The sequence below is a fragment of the Myotis yumanensis genome, unplaced genomic scaffold, assembly GCF_028538775.1.
Source record: "Myotis yumanensis isolate MYYU_CA2020_CCGP unplaced genomic scaffold, mMyoYum1.0.hap1 SCAF_3, whole genome shotgun sequence".
Classification (NCBI taxonomy): domain Eukaryota; kingdom Metazoa; phylum Chordata; class Mammalia; order Chiroptera; family Vespertilionidae; genus Myotis; species Myotis yumanensis.
Window position 1 is genome coordinate 138000595 of NW_027223754.1, and position 20048 is coordinate 138020642.

The 20048-nt window shown below is 38.4% G+C and overlaps 1 protein-coding gene across 2 annotated transcripts in view; it reads right to left on the bottom strand.

Moving 5' to 3' along the window:
• The window catches only part of OTOGL (otogelin like), a 144294-nt gene extending 128571 nt beyond the window's left edge, over positions 1–15723 (bottom strand). For both annotated transcript variants that reach the window (XM_070407618.1, XM_070407617.1), the window contains exons 1-6: positions 15645–15723; positions 14546–14585; positions 13295–13343; positions 7430–7496; positions 5687–5785; positions 3815–3969 (exon numbers count right to left, since the gene is read on the bottom strand). In XM_070407618.1, coding sequence (XP_070263719.1) covers positions 3815–3969; positions 5687–5785; positions 7430–7496; positions 13295–13343; positions 14546–14585; positions 15645–15723 — 489 coding nt within the window. The remainder of the gene's footprint in view (positions 1–3814; positions 3970–5686; positions 5786–7429; positions 7497–13294; positions 13344–14545; positions 14586–15644) is intronic.
• Between the last annotated feature and the right edge of the window lie 4325 nt (positions 15724–20048).

Sequence of the window (20048 nt, forward strand, 5' to 3'; positions counted from 1 at the left end):
TCCTGAACATTTGCCATGGTAATTATGATGTGTCTTGGTGTGGGTCTTTTCGGGTTCACCTTGTTTGGAACTCTCTGGGCTTGTGTGACTTTTTTCTTCCCCACCTCAGGAAAGTTTTCTGATATTATTTCTTCGAATAGGTTTTCTAATCCATGTTCATCTTTCTGTTGTTCTGGCACCCCTATTATTCGTATGTTGTTTCGTTTCATGTTGTCCCAAAGCTCCCTTAGGCTCTCCTCGTGTCTTTTAATTTTTTTCTCCATTTGCCGTACAGTTTGAGTGTGTTTTGCTTCCTTGTCTTCTAATTCACTAATTTGGTCCTCCGCTTCTCCCAGTCTACTGTTGATACTTTCAATGGAGTTTTTTATTGAAGCTATGTCACTCTTCATTTCTTCTTGGGACTTACTTAAGTTGTTGATTTTTTCATCTGTTTCTTCTAGCTTCTTGCATAAGTAGTTGAGTTTTTCATCTGTTTCTTCTTGCTTCTTGAACATGTGGTGCATGTACTCTAGGAACCTTATTCTGAATTCTTTTTCCGTCATGTTGCATATCTCTGTCTCACTTAGCTGCTTTTCTGGGGAGTCCTCCTTTTCTTTCCTTTGGGGGTTTCTTTGCCTACCCATGTTTGATCTCGCTGACATATGTAGATGTTGAGATGTTCAGTGGCTGCTCCCTGGGTTGCAGGGGCTCCTTGGGTTGTGGTTGCTGCTCAGATGGTTGCGGTAGCAGCTGCTTTCCAGTTGGCAGCAGCTCCTCTGGTGGGTGTTGTTCACAGCTGTGTTGGCTCTTCTGGCTGGTGGGGGGAGGCTTCACGTACAGTTGCTGTTCCACAGACAGAGGGTGTGGTGATCAGGAGGCTGTGGTGATCAGGAGGCTGCGGTGCTCAGGGGGCTGCTGTTGCTTGGATCTGCGGTCTGGGAAACGCTCCTCTCTTATGGGCACTGCATGGTCTGATCAGTTCCTCAGGATGCCCCCTTTAGTCTCAGTTCTCCGCAGTCACAAAATCCAAATCTCAAATCTCCTGGCTCCAGCAAACCCGCGGAACTCCTTACCCCGGTCAGGGTCTGTGTCTGTCCCAAGAGACTCGGCTGTCTGCCATGCGGTCTCCCTCCGACCCTCTGGGCTCAGGTCTGGCAAACTTTCCTGCCCAGATCCCTGGTTTTTAACCTTTCCAGGGGAGGTCTGCCCTTCCAGGCTGCAAGCCGTCTCACCAGCTGAGTAAATTTGCCAATTCAGGGTGGGTGTTATTAGTTTCAGCTGCTTACTCGTTTGCTCCGGGACAAGACCTGGGACGCGTCTGCCTATATCGCCGCCATCTTTTTCCATCGACTTTTCTGAATTTTTAAACTTTTCTACAAATGAAGTGAAATCCTATCTAATAAAGAGGGGATATGCTAATTGACCCTCAAGCCATCACAAAGATGGCGGCACCCAGAGCCAATAAGGAGGGAATATGCTAATTGCTGCCCCACCCTAAAAGATGGCAGTGCCCACAGCCAATAAGGAGGGAATATGCTAATTGACTGCCTCATACTCAAAGATGGCAGCACCCACAGCCACAAGATGGTGGCGTCCAGTCCCCTCAGCCCCGCCAGGGCGGCAGGCACGCCTGCCTCCGAAGTCCCCCAGTCCCCTCAGCCCCCCCAGCCACCCAGAGCCAGCCCGAGGCACAGGTAACCAGGACTGGCCGAGGCTTGCGCTGCCGGCAATGGCAGCAGCAGAGGTGTGATGGGACATCGCCTTCTCCTGAGCACTGGGTCGCCTTCCACTCCTGAGGGCTCCCAGACTGTGAGAGGGGGCAGGCCGGGCTAAGGGAATTTTCATGCACCAGGACTCTAGTATTTCTATAATCAGGGGAAAGTTGATATTTAAAACAAATGGATTTGTTGATCTGAAAGCAAATTCCACCAAGCAAAACAGGGCCAAGTAGAAACAGTATCTATTAGCTCTAGAAGCAAGTTCAGCATTGTGTATTATTATCAAAGGATAGATTATCTAGTTGACACTTTAGTCCTCAAAAGGGTGAGACACTGCACAAGATCACTTTAATGAAGGAGTCAGAAGGTGTTTGAGCGATAAACCCAGGGCCAGGATGAAGGCATAAAGGACAGCAAGGGACTGATAACAGGAGCCCTGTGAGTGCTGAAGGTGTTCCACTACCTCTCCCATCTAAAGAAACCTCCAATTTTTAATCTTTATGCCTCATAAGTTAACTTTCAATAGACCTCATTTCCTTCCTGGATCATTAGGATTTGTTGTTCTTGAAAAATTTCAGGATCTACTTTTTTAAATTTGCCTCACCTAAGAGACAAAAAGAATTTATGCAACTCCAATATAATTAGAGCGGGGGGGGGGGGGAGATTCAAACAAATGACAGCTATGGAGAGTTTAGCTTTTGAACAGGGCGCTCAGCAGTTTCCTGGGTGTGCTTTAAGATCCCTGAAATTCAGGGGAAGATTGTGGGCAGGGAAAGAGGGCCTGACTTCCTTCAGCTAGAGCCACTCTGCACCTTATATTCTTGGATGTCTCCTAAGATTCTTTTGAAGCAAGAATTCTGAAACTAAGAACTACCTCGTGAGCTCAATCATAGAGTATCAATCCACCTAGCAATTAGCTGCCTGTATCCATATCCTGCTTGCTGGAGGCTAAAACCAACAGTAGTTAGTATATTAATGCAAAAAGACCCATTGGAAGGCCAATGGACTTTGATATTCAGCAGGGCTGAAAATCAGGATAATATTGCCCTGCTGTGGGCTCAATGGCTCAAGAAAATTTCCTAACCTGATAATCCTTTTACTATTTACCAAACTTTACCTTTGATATACCTATATGCATTGCTAAAGGGCAAATGTGTTTTCAAGTGAATAAAAGCAGACCGGCCAGAAGTCGGTGTGCCTCTTCAAGAAAGGTCTCCACCTGCTCCCCCCATGCCTTCTAAATCCATATTTCTTGTATAGCATTTTCATTGGTGCGTCGGCCCCTCTTTCAGATCCTGAACCCCTGCTATAAAAGGTTGCGGCACTCTAGCCTGCGCTCATGTAATGTATGGACTCCATTTCATAAACGCTGTTCTCCCGTTCATACTGAGGGGGGATGTTTTAAAAATTAATGCAGGTGACATGACACTGGATGTGTGAAGAAGGAAACATATATGAATAATATGGTGATGCCTGGACCCACCTTCTCTTCAAAATGATCAAATAACACCTGAAGAATGAGGACATCAACTGGAGTTGGCATTTTGACATCCGTGATGTAGACATTTCTGCACTGCCTGAAAGTCCCTTCCACATGGGTCTAAATCTTCCTTTTCTCAGTCCTAGGCCCCATCTTGATAGAAAGACACTCAATATAGCTGCAAATTTTATCCACCCCTTTAAGGACCAAACACTCTCCTTCCCCAGTCAGAACCCTGAGTATTCATACTCTGATTATTATATATTAGAGGCCCAGGGCATGAATTTGTGCACGGATGGGGTCCAGCCAGGCCGCCCCAATCGGGGCCCATTGGACCGGGATGGGGGGGGGGGGGCGGCTGCAGGGAGTTGGCCTGCTGGCCCCACCCCTGATCAGGTGTTGGGGGCCAATTGGGAGTGGGACCAGCCAGGTGGGTGAGGGGACCGATCAGAGCCCAGATTAGACTGGTTGGCTGTCATAGCCACCAGTCATTCCGGTCGTTCTGGTCATTCCGCCATTCCCGTTGCTGGGCTTTTATATAGAGAGATAGAGATTTTCTATAATTTTTCCAGTACTTTAAAAGAATAGGTTTCACCAGAAGTAAGTTTTAAGTTAATTATACCCTAGGATCACTTACCCATACAGTGTACCGAGGCTCCAAATTACCACAGTCTTTTGCAAAAATGTAAGAACAGTTTCCTGGGAAATAATAGTAGATGCCGTCAAATGTTTCAAAGTGGTACTGTCCCCAGGTTTTGCAAATCCCATCTCTGCCATTGCCCATGTTCGGCACTGAAAAGAAATAGGGTAATACTTAGTAGAATAAAATAAATTACACCTGTTTCTAGTAAGGTTCAGTCATGAGAGGTGATTCTATTGCATTAAAATAAATATTGTCTTCTCTGGAGGTCAATATTACAGGAAGAGATAACTAACATAAAATTGCTGGTTGCTCTCAAAACCATTAAACTTCCCTGAAGGAAAACATGGCTTTCAAGTTGCTTTGAAGAAAGGATTTATGTTAGAAACTTTCTTATGTTTGCTCCCAAAGGAAGATTCTGGAAGAAAAGAGGAGTAGGGAGAATGATAGAGTAAAAGAAAGTGATAGTGATAAAGCAATATAATGGCTCACAAAAGAATAAAATGTCACCACCAAGTGTCCTAAAAATTATCATTGGCAGCATGAGAGTGTTCCAGTCTCCACAATTTTTTCAAAAATATCTTAATAGTACTCACAGAGAAAAATAACCACTGACAAAAAAATATCATGTTTATACATCTAGGTATGGGAGCATTAGTCATCCAATGTATGCTGGAATTTAAAAATTCATGACCTCTATATGCATAACCCATGGACAAACAATAGTGCAGTGAAGGCCTGAGGTGGGGGCAGAAGTGGGGTGGAGAAGGTCAATAAAAAAGGAAAGGGTGGTACCTGTAATATTTTCAACAATAAAGGTAAATTTTTAATAAATAAAAAAATTTTTTAAATCATGATTTTAAACTGGCCAAATTTTAAGCAATGTTTGTCTTAAATTATACATCATCTCCTATTATACTCATGCCTACTTCCCTTATTACCTTTGTGGATAGCCCTCTATTCTATTTGAATTTTTGAGATCCTCCCCTTTAGAATAATATGAAAATCAATGACATTTACTGATATGTGTAAAATATTTCAATATCCTATATAGAGAGCATAAAGAAAAGGCACAATTATGTCTTTTCTTTTGTAATATTACCTAAATTTATTAGCCTTGGCCAACTTTGGCCTTTTTGGGGGAAAAACAGAGAGTGATCCATTACTCAGGCAGTCTTCTTTGACAGTATGCTTCACCTCTGTTGCAAATTTTCATAGAATCTTTTACTTTATAGTATGTCACAAGTGTGATTAATGTGTATCTGTTGTGTGTTAGTCCCGTCCTCTAGACTGTAACTTCCAAGAGAACAGGAACATGTCTATATTGTTCACTACTGTATCCCCAGAGCCTAGCCTGGGATCTAGTAGATGCTCAATAAATACCCATTACACCAATGAATATTTATAGATTATGGTTGATGTAAGATCCTAACCTAGACACCATGGATAAAAAAAATTTTTTTTAAAAATCCTCTGCTTTGAAGAGCTCTCATTATTATTTCTATTTTATGTACAGAATATCCAATTAACTCAAAGTCGAAAAGAATGTGTGGCTCCAAATAATAAATCTAATTTATCAAGAAAAAGAGAGATGAATGAGAACATGGTTTTAGTGGGCTAGCTAGTATCATCTAGAGTAGGAAAAACTCCTTGAGGAAATAGTAGAGATAAGTGAGAAGAGAAAGTAGGCATATATATCTATTCTTTTTTATGTTGTTTCTAAATTGCTGGGAATGAATTGTGAGCATTCAAATTAATATACAATATGATTGGTCCAAATCCCAATGGATGAACCCTAATATAGAAAATTATGCCTTAATGTCTTCTTCAGCATCTCATAATTCTCTCATAAGTATCCCTGAAACTTACCAATCTGGCACCGTGTCCCAAGTGCCTGAAATATTTGGCAGTCACATGTACCAGCCTTAGAACAGAAAGCTCCGTTAAGGCATTCATGAGGGCAAGAACCTGAGGGACAAAATAAATAAGTTATCTCCTGGCATGCATCAGTTCTTATAAACATAATATGTCAAGATTTAGCTTGGACTAACTGTAACCACTATTAACTCGAACAGAACGCTGGGCATCTTGCCTTGATGAGCTAAAGAATTAAGCCCATCAAAGCTTTATCTAGTTCATTTCACTATGTGTGCTGTGAAACAAGAAAGACAGGCTTTCACATCTCCAACTACCCCGAGAGCAAAGGTTAGCTTCCTTCAAGCCATTGAAAGGTCAAGTTCCCATGTAAGGAATCCCTGTCCCCAGATGATGAGATCCAGAAATACACAAGCTGCTGCTGATTCCCTGGACGGCGTTTGGCACCCGCTGCACGTCCAGTGGGGTCCTTCCCCAGGAGCAAGTGCTGTGTTAAAGAATCATGTCCATTTCTTAGCTCAAAGGATGGGGCAAAGTATAAAACTCAAAATAAAACTCCCATTTTTTAAGAGAATGATTAAAAATTTAATTTGAAGTTTGTGTATTAATCCTCAGGCTTAATTACAAAGGATGCATTTTTTTCTGACCCATATTTAGTTCTAATGGGAGAGAAGCCAAAGTCACAGCTGGCTGTCATCAAAAATATTTTCTTTCTTTCATGGAAAGAAAACTCTCCCCAACGGATTATGTTGAAAAGAAGAAGCAAGAAACTATGAGCTCCTGAGCGAGTTTTAAAAACGCAAATGAATCAGTGAAAATTTTTCCTCTAATAAGGAGAGGACAAGAGGCAGCTGGCAAAACTCAAGCAAGAAGGATTTAAGTAACACAGAGAGAGCTAGAGGACATCTTTGAGTCACTGTAAAGTATTACTAGAGATTGTGCCTTTCTGGAATATGTCAAGGCCCTGAAAGCACTTATCTAACTGCAGGAACTGAACCACAGTTTTGCCAAAGGCAAGAATTGGGAAACCCTATTATCCTTCCACCTTAGGATCCACGGATCTAAAGTTTCTCTCTACACGTAAGCACAGACAACTCTCTAAGTAGAATGTCTTAACTGAAGAAAAATGAGCTGTTTCAACTTTCATCATAAATATAGGTTAGGAATATTTTTCATAAACTTAAATGCAGGGTTTTTCCCCTAAGGGGCAATACCATATTTAAATTTTATCTTATATCACCATCTTCCATTTTTACAGTGAATAATGCCTAAAATATTCAGGTGAACAAATGTATTTCCTTCAAAAAATATTTACAGCCCTATTTATTCTCTGGAAACAATATTAAGCCAAAAACAAAAAGTCTTGTTATTTTAAATGCAAGGAAAAACAAATTAAATTTTAAACTACTATCAGCTTTCTGCTTAACAAAAACAGGAAATTGGTAAGCAAAAAGAGGATGTCAAGGAGGGACCAAGGGACAAGTAATTGCTTTAGAAAATAAGTTTCTGATACCCAAAGATATCTGTCCTGGTCATACAGTTATCAGCTTTGTCTGAGTATTTAACCCTGCTTGTTTCCAAAAAAAGAAGTGAACCTAAATTATTACTAAGTATTTTTACCACCCTGGCTCCATTTCCTTCTTGCATTATATGGAAATAATAAAGAGTTGATTCATTATATCCCCCAAAGGGGTCTTTGGGAGAAAACAAATACAAAAACATACATGTAGCACTGACCTTTTATTTTACTCTCACCCCAATTAATAGCTTCATGGAAGAAGTATCTTGGAGATGTTGCTTCAAACTTGGAAAGGAAGAAATAAGAATTCAAGAGAATTAGATTATTTAAATCAAGCCAAACAGGCAAATTGGAAAATAGCTAAAAATACAGAGATTATAAGGTACTGACTTTCTATTTTCTTGAGTTACTGAGGCAATCTCAGTGAGGCAGTGGATTTGCCTCAACATGACTTTGACATGTTCTTTATCCTATCTGACCTCAGTTCTGCCTCCCTACCCTCCTTGGGAAAGAGCCAGGTTGGAGTCTTTATTTTTGCATTAACTGACTGTTCTGCCTGCAGAAGTAGCAGTTCTCTGATGCTCCCAAGTGCAGATGGGTCTGGAGAAAATGCATGAGGCCAATGGACTGACAATGATGTTCCCACTGCCCGCAGACCCATCTGTAAGGGCACCATCCACAGGAGCTTCCAAAGAGCTAACACTTGAAGGTTCATAGAACATTTACATGTATTTTAATAGTCCTCAAGGCACTATAGCAGCCGTGGGCAAACTATGGCCCGCAGCCTGGATCCGGCCCATTTGAAATGAATAAAACTTAAAAAAAGACCGTATCCTTTTATGTAATGATGTTTACTTTGAATTTATATTAGTTCACACAAACACTCCATCCATGCTTTTGTTCCGGCCCTCAGCTCCAGTTTAAGAACCCATTGTGGCCCTCGAGTCAAAAAGTTTGCCCACCTCTGCACTATAGGGTTAAAAGAATGGATTAGTGAATCAGAGAGACCCAGATTAGAGTCCTAATCCTGTCAGTACTTACTCTTAGACAAGTTTCCTAACCTCTTAGTGCCTTCCTTTACTTGTCTGTAAAATGGGAACAATGGTACCTATTTTATTGTGTAGTCATAACAATAAATAAAACAATTTATGTAAAGATTCCTCCATAGTACCTTGCGCACAGAAAATTAGCTAGAGAGATTTATATTAATCTAAGCAACTCAGATAAAACCTTAATACTTTTAGAGGTCAATATGGATTAGTAGCAAATAATTATGAGTTACTAAAACTAATCAATAGTGATTTTAAAAATATATAGTTCATTGATTTCTTTACAGAGAGAAAGGGAGAGGTTTAGAGAGTTAGAAACATTGATAAGAGAGAAACATCGATCAGCTGCCTCCTGCACACCCCCCACTGGGGATGTGCCTGCAACCAAGGGTACATTCCCTTGGCTTGAATCGAACCTGGGACGCCTCAGTCCGCAGGCCGACACTCTATCCACTGAGCCAAACCAGCCAGGGCTCAATAGTGATTTTTATTCCAACTCAAAGCCAATCTATAATAATAAAAGTGCAATATGCTAATCAGACCGGCTGTCCTCCCAGACGTCCTCCCTTCTGGACAAAGCCACAGCGGGCAGGGACAGCAGCAGAGGCAGCAGAGGCCCCCGTCCGTGGTGGCGGTGATGGGCCAGGGCCAGGGCCAAGGCCCTTGCATAAATTTTGTGCATGGGCCCTCTAATATAGTATATGGTCTGCAGCACTGTCCTTTCCAATGGCAGTTTTATGCTCACAGAATACATGCTCCAAAATTTTGCCACATAATTGTGAAAATGAGTACTAAGAGAATGTTCGAAAAACTTGAAGGGTAAAGGATAAGAAGAAAGGGTGATATGGAATTTGACTCAGATACAAAGTCCTTTCTCAATATATTCTCATCTCCTTTTTTTTTTTTAATCCTCACCAGCAGATAATTTTTCCATTGATTTTTAGAGAGAGTGGAAGGGAGGAGAGACAGAAACACTGATGTGAGAGACACATCCATTGGTTGCCTCCGGCATGTCCCCGACCAGGGCAGGAGCCTGCAACCAAGGTACATGCCCTTGACCAAAATCAAACCTGGGGCCCTCAGTCCACAGGCCGACACTGTATCCACTGAGCCATACCGGCTAGGGCTCTCATCTCCCTCCTACATGTGAAGTTTTATTTTGGCATTTTCCAACCAGGTACTTTTTATTTTAACAGGCAAACCATGCCTGTTAGAAGAACTCCCACACTCACCACTTTAAGACTCCTTTCTAAACTCCTTGGCCCGCATCATGGTCCCAAGTTCATTGCTTCCTGCTGTCATTCCTCCAGGGTTTTATCCTCACTACTTAATCTCCCCTTTTGCCCTTCCCTCTCTCTTCAAACCAAGTCAGACTCACAACAGTCTGTGACCTTGATTATCCCCAAGACAGCAAGTTATATTCTCTCGTCAGTCTCATTTTTTTCCAGCTGCCTAAATCTAGCATAACCACCAATATTACTGGGCACCAAAATCTTCTTTGGCTCCAACGAATTACCTCTGATGCTCACTAAAGGTGAACAGTGACTTCAACTCTGCCTCATACAGGCTTATAACCTTGAACAAATTATTTAACATTCTCAGCCTCAATTTCCCCACCTATAAAATGGAATAACTGTAACTGCCTCACAGAATTGTGAGGATTAAATGAGATGGGATAAGTAAAGTACCCAGAATAGTGCCAGGCGCATAATAAGGGTTCTAAACATGTTACATATTTTTATTATTAGGCAAAAACCGAATACACTGGACAACACTAGACTAAGGCAAGAATATATAACTCACTTTTTGCTCCCTATCCTCTCACTACCTAGCATGACTAGGTCTGACTCCCTATAATACCAGTCTCCTGGCTATCACAGCATCCTAATGACCACAGCATCCCATGTGTCAGACTATAATATTTCAACAGTGGTAGGACATGGCACATCGTTTTCATTTTTCAAACAGATCTGAACTCAGAATGGTATTTTATATTTATAATTGGGAGCACTTTTGTTTTTTATGTCTATAAATAATGGCAAATAATTAATTGGTGGTGTCTCAGATTCAATGAACAAGTTACACAGAAATGAATTCTTTACAGGCCTCCACTAGACAATGAGTCTCTACATAACAAGTACTGCTATTCATGCTTATCTTTAGTATGATCTCTTGTATGTCATCAACAAACACCAACTAAACTGAAAATAGACAATATTGAATGGGAATGGCCTGCCTCCCAAGGCTGTTTAGAGCCATGTCTATGAAAGATTCTGTGGATGCCCCTCCCTGCATCCTCTCATTCCACTTCACCTGCACCTGGGTTTCTGTGCACATTGAGACCCTCCCACTTCAAACACCAGCTTCTTTTTATTTCCACCCAAGGAAATAGACCACAAGTAGGACAGACCACAGAAAGTGCCTTCCAGGGGATGATTTAAGGCCCCCAGGCAGTCGCCCTCATCCAAGGAGGAAAAGGAGCTGGTGAATAAGTATCCCCGCTTTCCCCATCCATTGGAGAAACAACTCTATAACACATTCTACACAGCCCCTCAGAGAGTCCCCAGTAAGACTGAGCCCCAGATGCCTAAAGCAAACAGCCCCTTATTAACATAGCGGTATTGGATTTTCTGCCTTCCGAGTCTTTTTTTTTCTCTCCCTGACTGTGTGCATCCTAAATAAACTACCTGCACCTGAGTCTAGGTCTCAGCCCCTGCTTTCAGGAGAATTTTTAAATGTAATGCAAAAAGAAAAGAAAAAATGCAAGCAGTGGGTGCATGTGTTCACATAAGTGATAAAAAAGAATAGGCCATTCTTCCTCCTGCTGATTACATCTCCACAGGAGGCTGAGAAGCACAGAGAAATGCAGTCTTTCAATGAGAAATCGCTGCAGCACACAAATACACCATTGAGAGAAGCCTGCCTACCCTTTCTTTGCTCATTGTTCATCTCACTGGCAACATATTTCTGAATTCTTACTTGCACAGATATCTATCCACCAGTGTTCTGTCTTCCTAGAGCAGCGGAGTGAATCTGGAGAGAGGAATGGCCTTATAACAGATGAAATTTCAGTCCTGAACAGTGCAACACATGATTATGACTTCATTGTCCTTCTTTAACATTTATTCTTTTAAAATGTGTTCAAATATTAAATAATCTTGATGTATGTGCTTTAGTTCCAGGAAATAAAAAGGCAAGTGTCCTATTCTTTCTCTCTAAAAGAGAAATCAAAACAAGGTGAGCTCCTAACTTATTAACAAAAAGGGGGTATTAACGTAACTACTTTGGAGTAAATTATACAAATTCTAAGACACCTATAAGGACAATAATAAGGGTGGTACAGCCGAAACCGGTTTGGCTCGGTGGATGGAGCGTCGGCCTGCGGACTGAGGGGTCCCGGGTTCGATTCCGGTCAGGGGCATGTACCTGGGTTGCGGACACATCCCCAGTGGGAGATGTGCAGGAGGCAGCTGATTGATGTTTCTCTCTCATTGATGTTTCTAACTCTCTATCTCTCTCCCTTCCTCTCTGTAAAAAATCAATTAAAAAAAAATAAGGGTGGTACAAATGTAGTTTTACAGTTGTTCATATGGAAAATAATATAACAATGAATAAATAATACTACAAGAATAAACTCTGTGTTTCACATACTCACATCTGTAAACCTACTTTCCCCCACGCTGTGTAATCCCAGCAATAGGTCACTCCATGTGCAACTGTAGGATATGTCTCAAGGTTCTTCAATCTAGTGGGTCCAGTGGAATGCAGTTTTTCTCAAAAATTGGATTTTCTACTGAGTCAAGATGATCTCTTTTTGTGGTTAATTTTGTCGCAGCGGTTCTCAACCTGTGGGTCACGACCCCTTTGGCGGTCGAACGACCCTTTCACAGGGGTCGCCTAAGACCATCCTGCATATCAGATATTTACATTATGATTCATAACAGTAGCAACATTACAGTTATGAAGTAGCAACGAAAATAATTTTATGGTTGGGTCACAACATGAGGAACTGTATTTAAAGGGCCAGAAGGTTGAGAACCACTGGTACTGGCAAACATGTACATAAAATTTCTCAGAGAAAGATAATTTTAACCACTTCACATGATACTGAAGTACACCACTCTTTATAGGAAAAAATAAAATATTTCCATTTCATATATAATCCTTTGTCCATTTCAGCACACCTATCACTCGATTAAAATAAATTAGTTCTGTCTTCTAAATTGTCACAACAGCATATCAAATCTCTCTTTAATTCTTTTTAATTAACACCAAAAAATATTAAAATTTAGGCATTTGCCAGGAATGTATTGCATTTCAGCATTTGACAAAAGCCTCCTTGAATATATATGCTGTTTGCTATCTAAATGCTCAAATCTTATTACTTTCCAAAGAAATGCCTTTAAATTAGGATTATCTCTTTTGCCATCCATCTTTTATTGAGAAATGTTTTTTAAAACCCACTCATTTGAACATTCCAGCCATAGTTTGAAAATTATGCAAATATATTATCCAATATCCTTTATATAAAAAGGTCCAGACAAAAAGACATCCTCAAATTCACTGCTATCCCACCCCTAAAAAAAAAAAAAAAAAGTTACCTCTTCAGAGTGCCTGTAATTTAAATTTATATAAAAGCTGTTTGTCAAGGACATCTCTGATGACCTTTGCAGTATTTAACTCCGATCATTTGCACCTTTCTCCGCTCTATTTGCTTGTATTTGTTGTTGTTATCGTCCTGATTTGGGGCTTAATTTTTAAACCCATTTAAATTTTCTGGCAAGTAGATGAGATTGAATCTCCCACAAATGCTGTGAGCCTCTCAGCAAGTAAACAAGTAAATGTGAACTAAGCATGAATTGGAGGGGCACAGAAAAGCAGTAGAGAAGTTACTTTGCCTCTTCCTCCTCCTTCCTGTCTTGTTGTTAGCATTTTATTCCCGTCCACAACGGTCTCATTGTTGAAGTGACAGCAGAGTCCCAAAGCAGAATGGATTGTTTCTCTGCCTCTCTCTCCATCTGAGGCATAACCTACCTGCGCTGCTAAAAGAGCTCTTTTCTGTCGATTTTCATTAAATCCGTTTCTGGAAGAAAACAAAAAGAACTTGTATAGTCAAAGGCCCCAAGGCAACCTGAACAAGCCTTTCCCAAGAGAGGGCTGGTGTTTTCCTCCTGATTTCCATCACTTTATCAAAGAGGTCTTTCTTGGTTTAACATTTAAAAGGTCCCCCTCCCCCTTTTGGAGGGGTTAGATTTGGGTGGTGGTGCTGTCTCGTTTTACAAAATTCGGGGGAGTGTCCCCAAATCTCTCCAGCCTCTGATATAAATGAATTTTAGGAAGGAACTTCAAGATAGAGAAATAAACAAAATAGTGTAGTATTTTAGCACCAACACGCATGCTATTTTCACCACATGACTTCATAAAACTGGTGAGATAAGTATTTGCCAAGAGCACGTTCACTTTTATCAAACCTAATATTTACTCCTTTACCATGTCATAAAGGGCAGAATAGCATTAATGTGAGTAAGCACATCATACTGTGATTTACCAAAACCAATGGGGAATAGAATTCTGCTTTTCATTAAGCAGATCAGTTTAATCCAAAGAATAATTTTCATTATTTAGTGTCAGATCAATTTTATTATTTTTAAAATATATATTTTTATTGATTTCAGAGAGGAAGGGAGAGGGAGACAGAGATAGAAACATCAGTGATGAGAGAGAATCATTGATCAGCTGCCTCCTGCATGCCCCATACTGGGGATCAAGTCCACAACCCAGGCATGTGCCCTCACCAGGAATCAAACCATGACCTCCTATTTCATAGGTCAATGCTCAACCACTGAGCCATGCCAGCCAGGCTCAATTTTATTCTTTTTAATCATTAAACGATGTTTTACTCTATGTTAAGATACAGCACATTTGTAATCAGCAATATACATTGATGATAATAATATAAAATGGGTAATTACTGAGTATAACTTCTTTAGAAATCTTTGAATTGAAAGTAATGTCTCTTTAGTATCTACAGTCTTTGGATACCTCCAAGAACTCCTCTTATCATTAAAATAAAAGTGAAAAAAATTGCTTCATAAATAAGGAACTGAATGCTTGATAATTTTCAATTTGTGGAAATGTGTTAAAGAACTACATATAATGCCCTTATTTTGTAAAGTATTTTCTTTATTTTTTTTTTTTGTAAAAGCAGATATAGTTATCTGCTTAAATTTGCTTGTTCTTATTGGCTTTATGTTTCAGAGGACATAAAGAACAAGAAATACTCACTTTGATGTTTCCGTCAAGATGGATGATGCACAAATATATCCTGCTAGAGAGAAATAAATAAATAATTATATATATATATATATATATATTCACAAATATCTTGGTCACATGTTCTAATTACTAAACAGATCATTTTAAACTAAATTCTAAATCTCAGACTGAGTGTAGCTATTAGGTATTTTGCATTTTCTGAAATATTTTGACCAGCAAATTCCCTGTGAGACATCAGAGTGACTGGTAATCCAGAAAGAAAGAGGAGTGCACCTAGATTTACACAGAAACATAACACAGTAGGACAAGCATGAGACTTAGAGTTCAGAGATCCAAATTTTAGCTTTAGCCCTACCACTTAGCAAATGGCAAACTCCAGCATGCTACCATACATATCACAAAATAATGATGTTAGGCACGCTCATCTCCAACGTCCACTCCACATCTCAACTCTCTATGACATTTTGTTCGAAGAGTTTCAGTCATTACTAGGATTAGAAAATAGCATCTTTGACCTCACTACTCTTTTATACTTCAGTAATTTCTCCCTCTTCTCCTACAAGCTCCAAAATATGCAGCTCTTTTAGGAATTAGAAATTAACAAATATTTTGGGGGTAAATGAATGCTTCCCCCATAAAATATTTTTATAAAAATGAATTTATAAATCAGATTGCTATAAAATAACTGAAAATAAATTCTTAGCACCAAATGTTAAAGTCTTTCTTAAAACATCTGTTTACCATTCTTCTGTATACTGATATAAAGAAAGTTTCAGTATTCAATTTCTCTTTAGTTATAAAATTTTAAATGATTAAATTACAGAGACAAATATTTTAAATCACTCTTCAGAAGACAAATGTTAGAATCAGAGCTTCTTTCAATACAGTTGCATAACATAATAAAAGCATGGTTTTAACATTTAAAGAAAAGACAAAAACACAGAAGTCTCAAATTATCTACATTATTAAGAATTTTCAAAAGAATGATCTGTTCACTGTCATTACTTCAAAGTAAGTGATTGATGGTATAAGGACAAACTATTCCTATCAGTTGCAACAAAGACTAAAATACAATAAAATAAGGTAAAAATTTTATATGAGTTCTTACCTTGCAATGAAAACAGCAGTATATGAAGCAAGAATATACTCCAAGGTATCATTAAATTGAGTTTTCTCACAATGTTCATTTCAATGTAGACTTTCTCTCTAAAATGTAACCAAATTGTTGTTCTTTACTATGATGGCATCTTAGAAGGTTATGTATTTGTAGAGTGGTCAAATTCTTATAAATATAGCTTTGCAAAAAAGTAATTCATAAAGGAATTCCCGTCTTTCTAACTACATACAAGATCTGATGCTTTAGAAATTGCAGGCAACCTCTTGGCTGAGTCTCTCATTAGTAATGCATGGCAGCCTCTTACCTGAGCCTGTATTAGTTACACCCTACCTTGATCCTGGACATCATGCGCCTTTTTAGCCTATGCTAGCCTTTTATAACTTCTACAGACAGCAGCATCAAAAAAACAAAAAACAAACAAAACAAACAAACAAAATGAACTCCTGGTGTCATTTGAGATCATCATTATTCCTAATTATTCAACTATTCTCTGTGTTTTATTTATAAGATAATTACTGTCCTCGGAAAAGGTGAAATAAAATCCAAGCAATCTTTCCCAGAATATCTACATGTTCTCATAAATTTTCTTTAAGAATTAAAAGTAAACTAAAATTAAGTGCAAATATTTTCAACTCAAGTCCCATTACAGTGTTGTTTAAATTGATATGTTTATGTGCCCACAGATATTTCTATTAAACATTCTGCAACAAAAGCAGAAAATAACCCCCAGAGATGGTATTCTAATATGTGACTTTACAAAGAAAAGAAAATAACTCATCCAGCCCTGAAAACCTTCCCTTCACACCTCATTTCTTCATCCTCCATAACAAGTAACCAACTAGACAACAAAGAAGGTCTTCATATTCGAGTAGTAAGAAGTTTCTTCTCTGGAAGCAGTTGACCATCTGGAATCAGAGAGCAGCTCGAATATTTCATAACGAACTCCATAGGAGTGATCTAAGCCCCATGAGTTACCTGCATTATCATCAGACTCATTTAATGGAGCACAGTGGTGAGGAATGTTTAACTATGGAACTACCTTATAAGACAAAAAAGCAACCCGTTTTTACTGTCTTGTACCAGACACCTCTTTTGCAATGACTTCCCAGTCTTTTCTGTAAAGTTCTAATTATTGCATGTCCAGTATCTATTACATACACAGGTCTTTGTGCCCCAAATTTGATGATCATTTCCTCTTCTTCTATACTCTCTTATTCACTTTCCATTGCTTAACTTATTGCTAATTTAGCCAACAGAAGATGTTTCCCTATAAATTCATGTTTTAAGCATGAAGCTATGAACATGCTTTACTAAAAGTATAAGTACCTATGTGCCTATGTACACATACACATGCTTGTATACTCATTTTATGATTTTTATGGCTAAGTTTAAATAATTTCATTATAGTTTGTGATTAATAGATATTTATTAAATGTCTATTAGCTATTACACTTAAAGTAATTAAATAATGACTCAAATTAATTAGATAATAAATTAATATATTTCTAAACAGATAGACTTACCTATTTATAGTTGCATCCTAAATATTGGTCCAAAAACATGTCTCTACTTAACCACAATCAAAACTATAACATATACTAGACACTTAATAAAATGTGACTACAGAATAAATTAAAAGGTTAAGCTTGAAATTTGTTTATAGAACAATAATTTTCCTCCAAAGAAATTTTAAAACTAAAAGCAACAATTTTGTTTCTGCAGAATGCTTATTGACTCTCTGGAAAGGATGGAAATGTGCATAACTAATATTCATTACTAAGTACTTTCCTTAATTTACAATAGTTTCTCTTAGTTTCATAAGTAAACCTATGGGTCAACTTAAAATATGAAGAATCTGCAAGTCATACTTTAATATGTTTTTTTAAATATAGTAACTGCTTAACTTTTTCTAACTTAAAAAATTTCACAAGTGACACACATATGGAAAAATCCCAAATGAAAATCAAAGTTGAATTTCATGTTTCAGAAATAAACATTTTAGTAATATTTATAGTTATTTCTAAACATTAAAGCCATGTGAAAAGTATTTATGTGTAATATAAACTTAGATACCTTGTGTACTTAATTCAAATGCAATAACTATGAAATTTTTACCTCCGATTTCATATAGTATCTTTAAACTTTTTATTCAAAAACATCACAGGCATTTTCAGTGGCTAAGGTTAAACATTCCTAGGCTATATTATCTGGCATTTTTTTTATTGTTTTTACTGATTTCAGAGAAGAAGGGAAAGGGAGAGAGAGATAGAAACATCAATGATGAGAGAGAATCATTGATTGGCTGCCTCCTGCACACACCACACTGGGGATCAAGCCCGCAACCCAGGCATGTGCCCTTGACTGGAGTCAAACCTGGGACCCTTCAGTCCTCAGGCCAATGCTCTATCCATTGAGCCAAACCAGCTAGGGCTTATCTGGCATTTTTATTGCTGCTTTCAGTTTAAACTACATGCATTTAAAAAATTATAACTTGTTGTGTCTGGTAAAGAAAAAAGTGGAAATCATGACAGGGTGACCATTCTTCTTTAGATAGGTATAGTGTATGCTCTCTTTCTATTTCTCCTCCATCCGGGCTTGTAATGGGTAGGAGATTGGTAAAGGAGAAGGGAAAGTGGCAAAGAAAATAAAAGAAATCCCAAGTACTTTTTTCAAATAAATACATTATGAACTCATTACATTAAATGGTAGGCTGCATGAAAATAGGCAAAATAGACTCCCATGAATAGGTACAAAGAACAGAGAGTTTAGATGAAAGATTAGACCCACAGCCACACAATACAGGAATTTATGACTGTGCTACATGTAGTTATTACTGTCAAACTTTAGTTGACAGCTTTTATGTTTCATTCTACTCTGACAAAGGAACTCTGGCAAAAAGTGAGTCAGCCACCAGCTTGTGAAGAGATATTAAGTTCATAAGAAGCCTGAGGCGACCACATAATGCATGCAATAAGCAGTTCCCTTTCTGCGACAAGAACACTGCACATTTTCCCACATGGAATATGATCCTTAGAAAGTTGACACCTGACAGCCCATTGGCCTCAAAACACCACATTAAAAACAATTGGCAAGGATAGGAAAATGTTGGCCTTAAGTTTATATGTCAATGACAACAAAGGGAGGGGGTTATTTTTAATGAAGTTCATCATCTTTGGGGGAAAAAATAATTTCTTTGGTAATTTATATAACAGTCATTTTTCATTAATTGAGATCACATCTAAAGTAGATAACATTTGATTCCCATCATATCACATTCTACTAGTGAAATGCAATTATTCCTCACTTGCTTTACTAAACCCCTAATACATTTCAGGTTTAGTGATTTTATCCAGAATTTAGTTTATCACGGAGCAAGCAAAAAGAATCCTATATCTTTGACATGTTTTCACCATGCTAAATTTAACTGCCATATTATAAGATAGTTTTGCAGTATTCTATTTATGCTTTCAGGAGGTGTGTTGCTTGGCAACTTCTGGATTGTTTGACATCACTTAATTTACAAACGTCATCTGTCTCAGTTTTTCTGAATAAAGACACGCTGTCATCAGCAATACCTGTGTTGGTCATGATTTCAAGTTAAAGCTCACCCTCATAAGTTAGTGTTATATTTTACAGGAACGTTCATTTTTCAAGTTGCTATTGATTTGCAATATCTGACTGATATCTTGAAAGAAGTAATGTTCCTACAACTAAAGTTTCCTCTTGTCAACATTTTAATTTCAAGGTCAAGATATAATACCAATATTTCTGTCAGTTGTCTTCATTCTTCATACTACTATCGCACTGTGCATGTGCACTATATAGTGTTATATAACACACCAGATATAAAATGATTTAAATAAATTTGGTTTCTCGTGTTTTCAATTCCATTTTATATTTTCGGTCATTTTAGATGTACGTGTTTTAGAGTCACTGAGAGATTATATTATTTGAATATTCAGGAGAAGGAGGGGTCTAACCTTGTTGTTTATTGTGTTTGCTTTTCACACTTAGGGTGGATTACCTCATGGATTTTGTAATTTTGATTTTGGGTTCATTTCTGGCATTTGCATTTTCCATGCGGAATCCTTTACTGCCAGGGTTGAGGATGGGTCCCTCCATAAAAGATTTTGCATCTACCTCTTCCAATTGCTCCAGGAATTTTGTGTTAATTTCTCAGTTTGAAGACTCCAAGACTATAAAATCTAACCCCAAACCCAAAGTGAAAGAAGGCCAAGTTTAATTTCTGTTTTGTGTTTGGCTTCTGGGAATGTTCCTTACATCTTTGTGAACTCATCTGCCACTCACATGGATGACTATTATATTTTATCCAGCATGTTCAAGTATTTTTTAGCTGGCGCATTTTTAGATTGTCTAATCCACCATATTGCCATA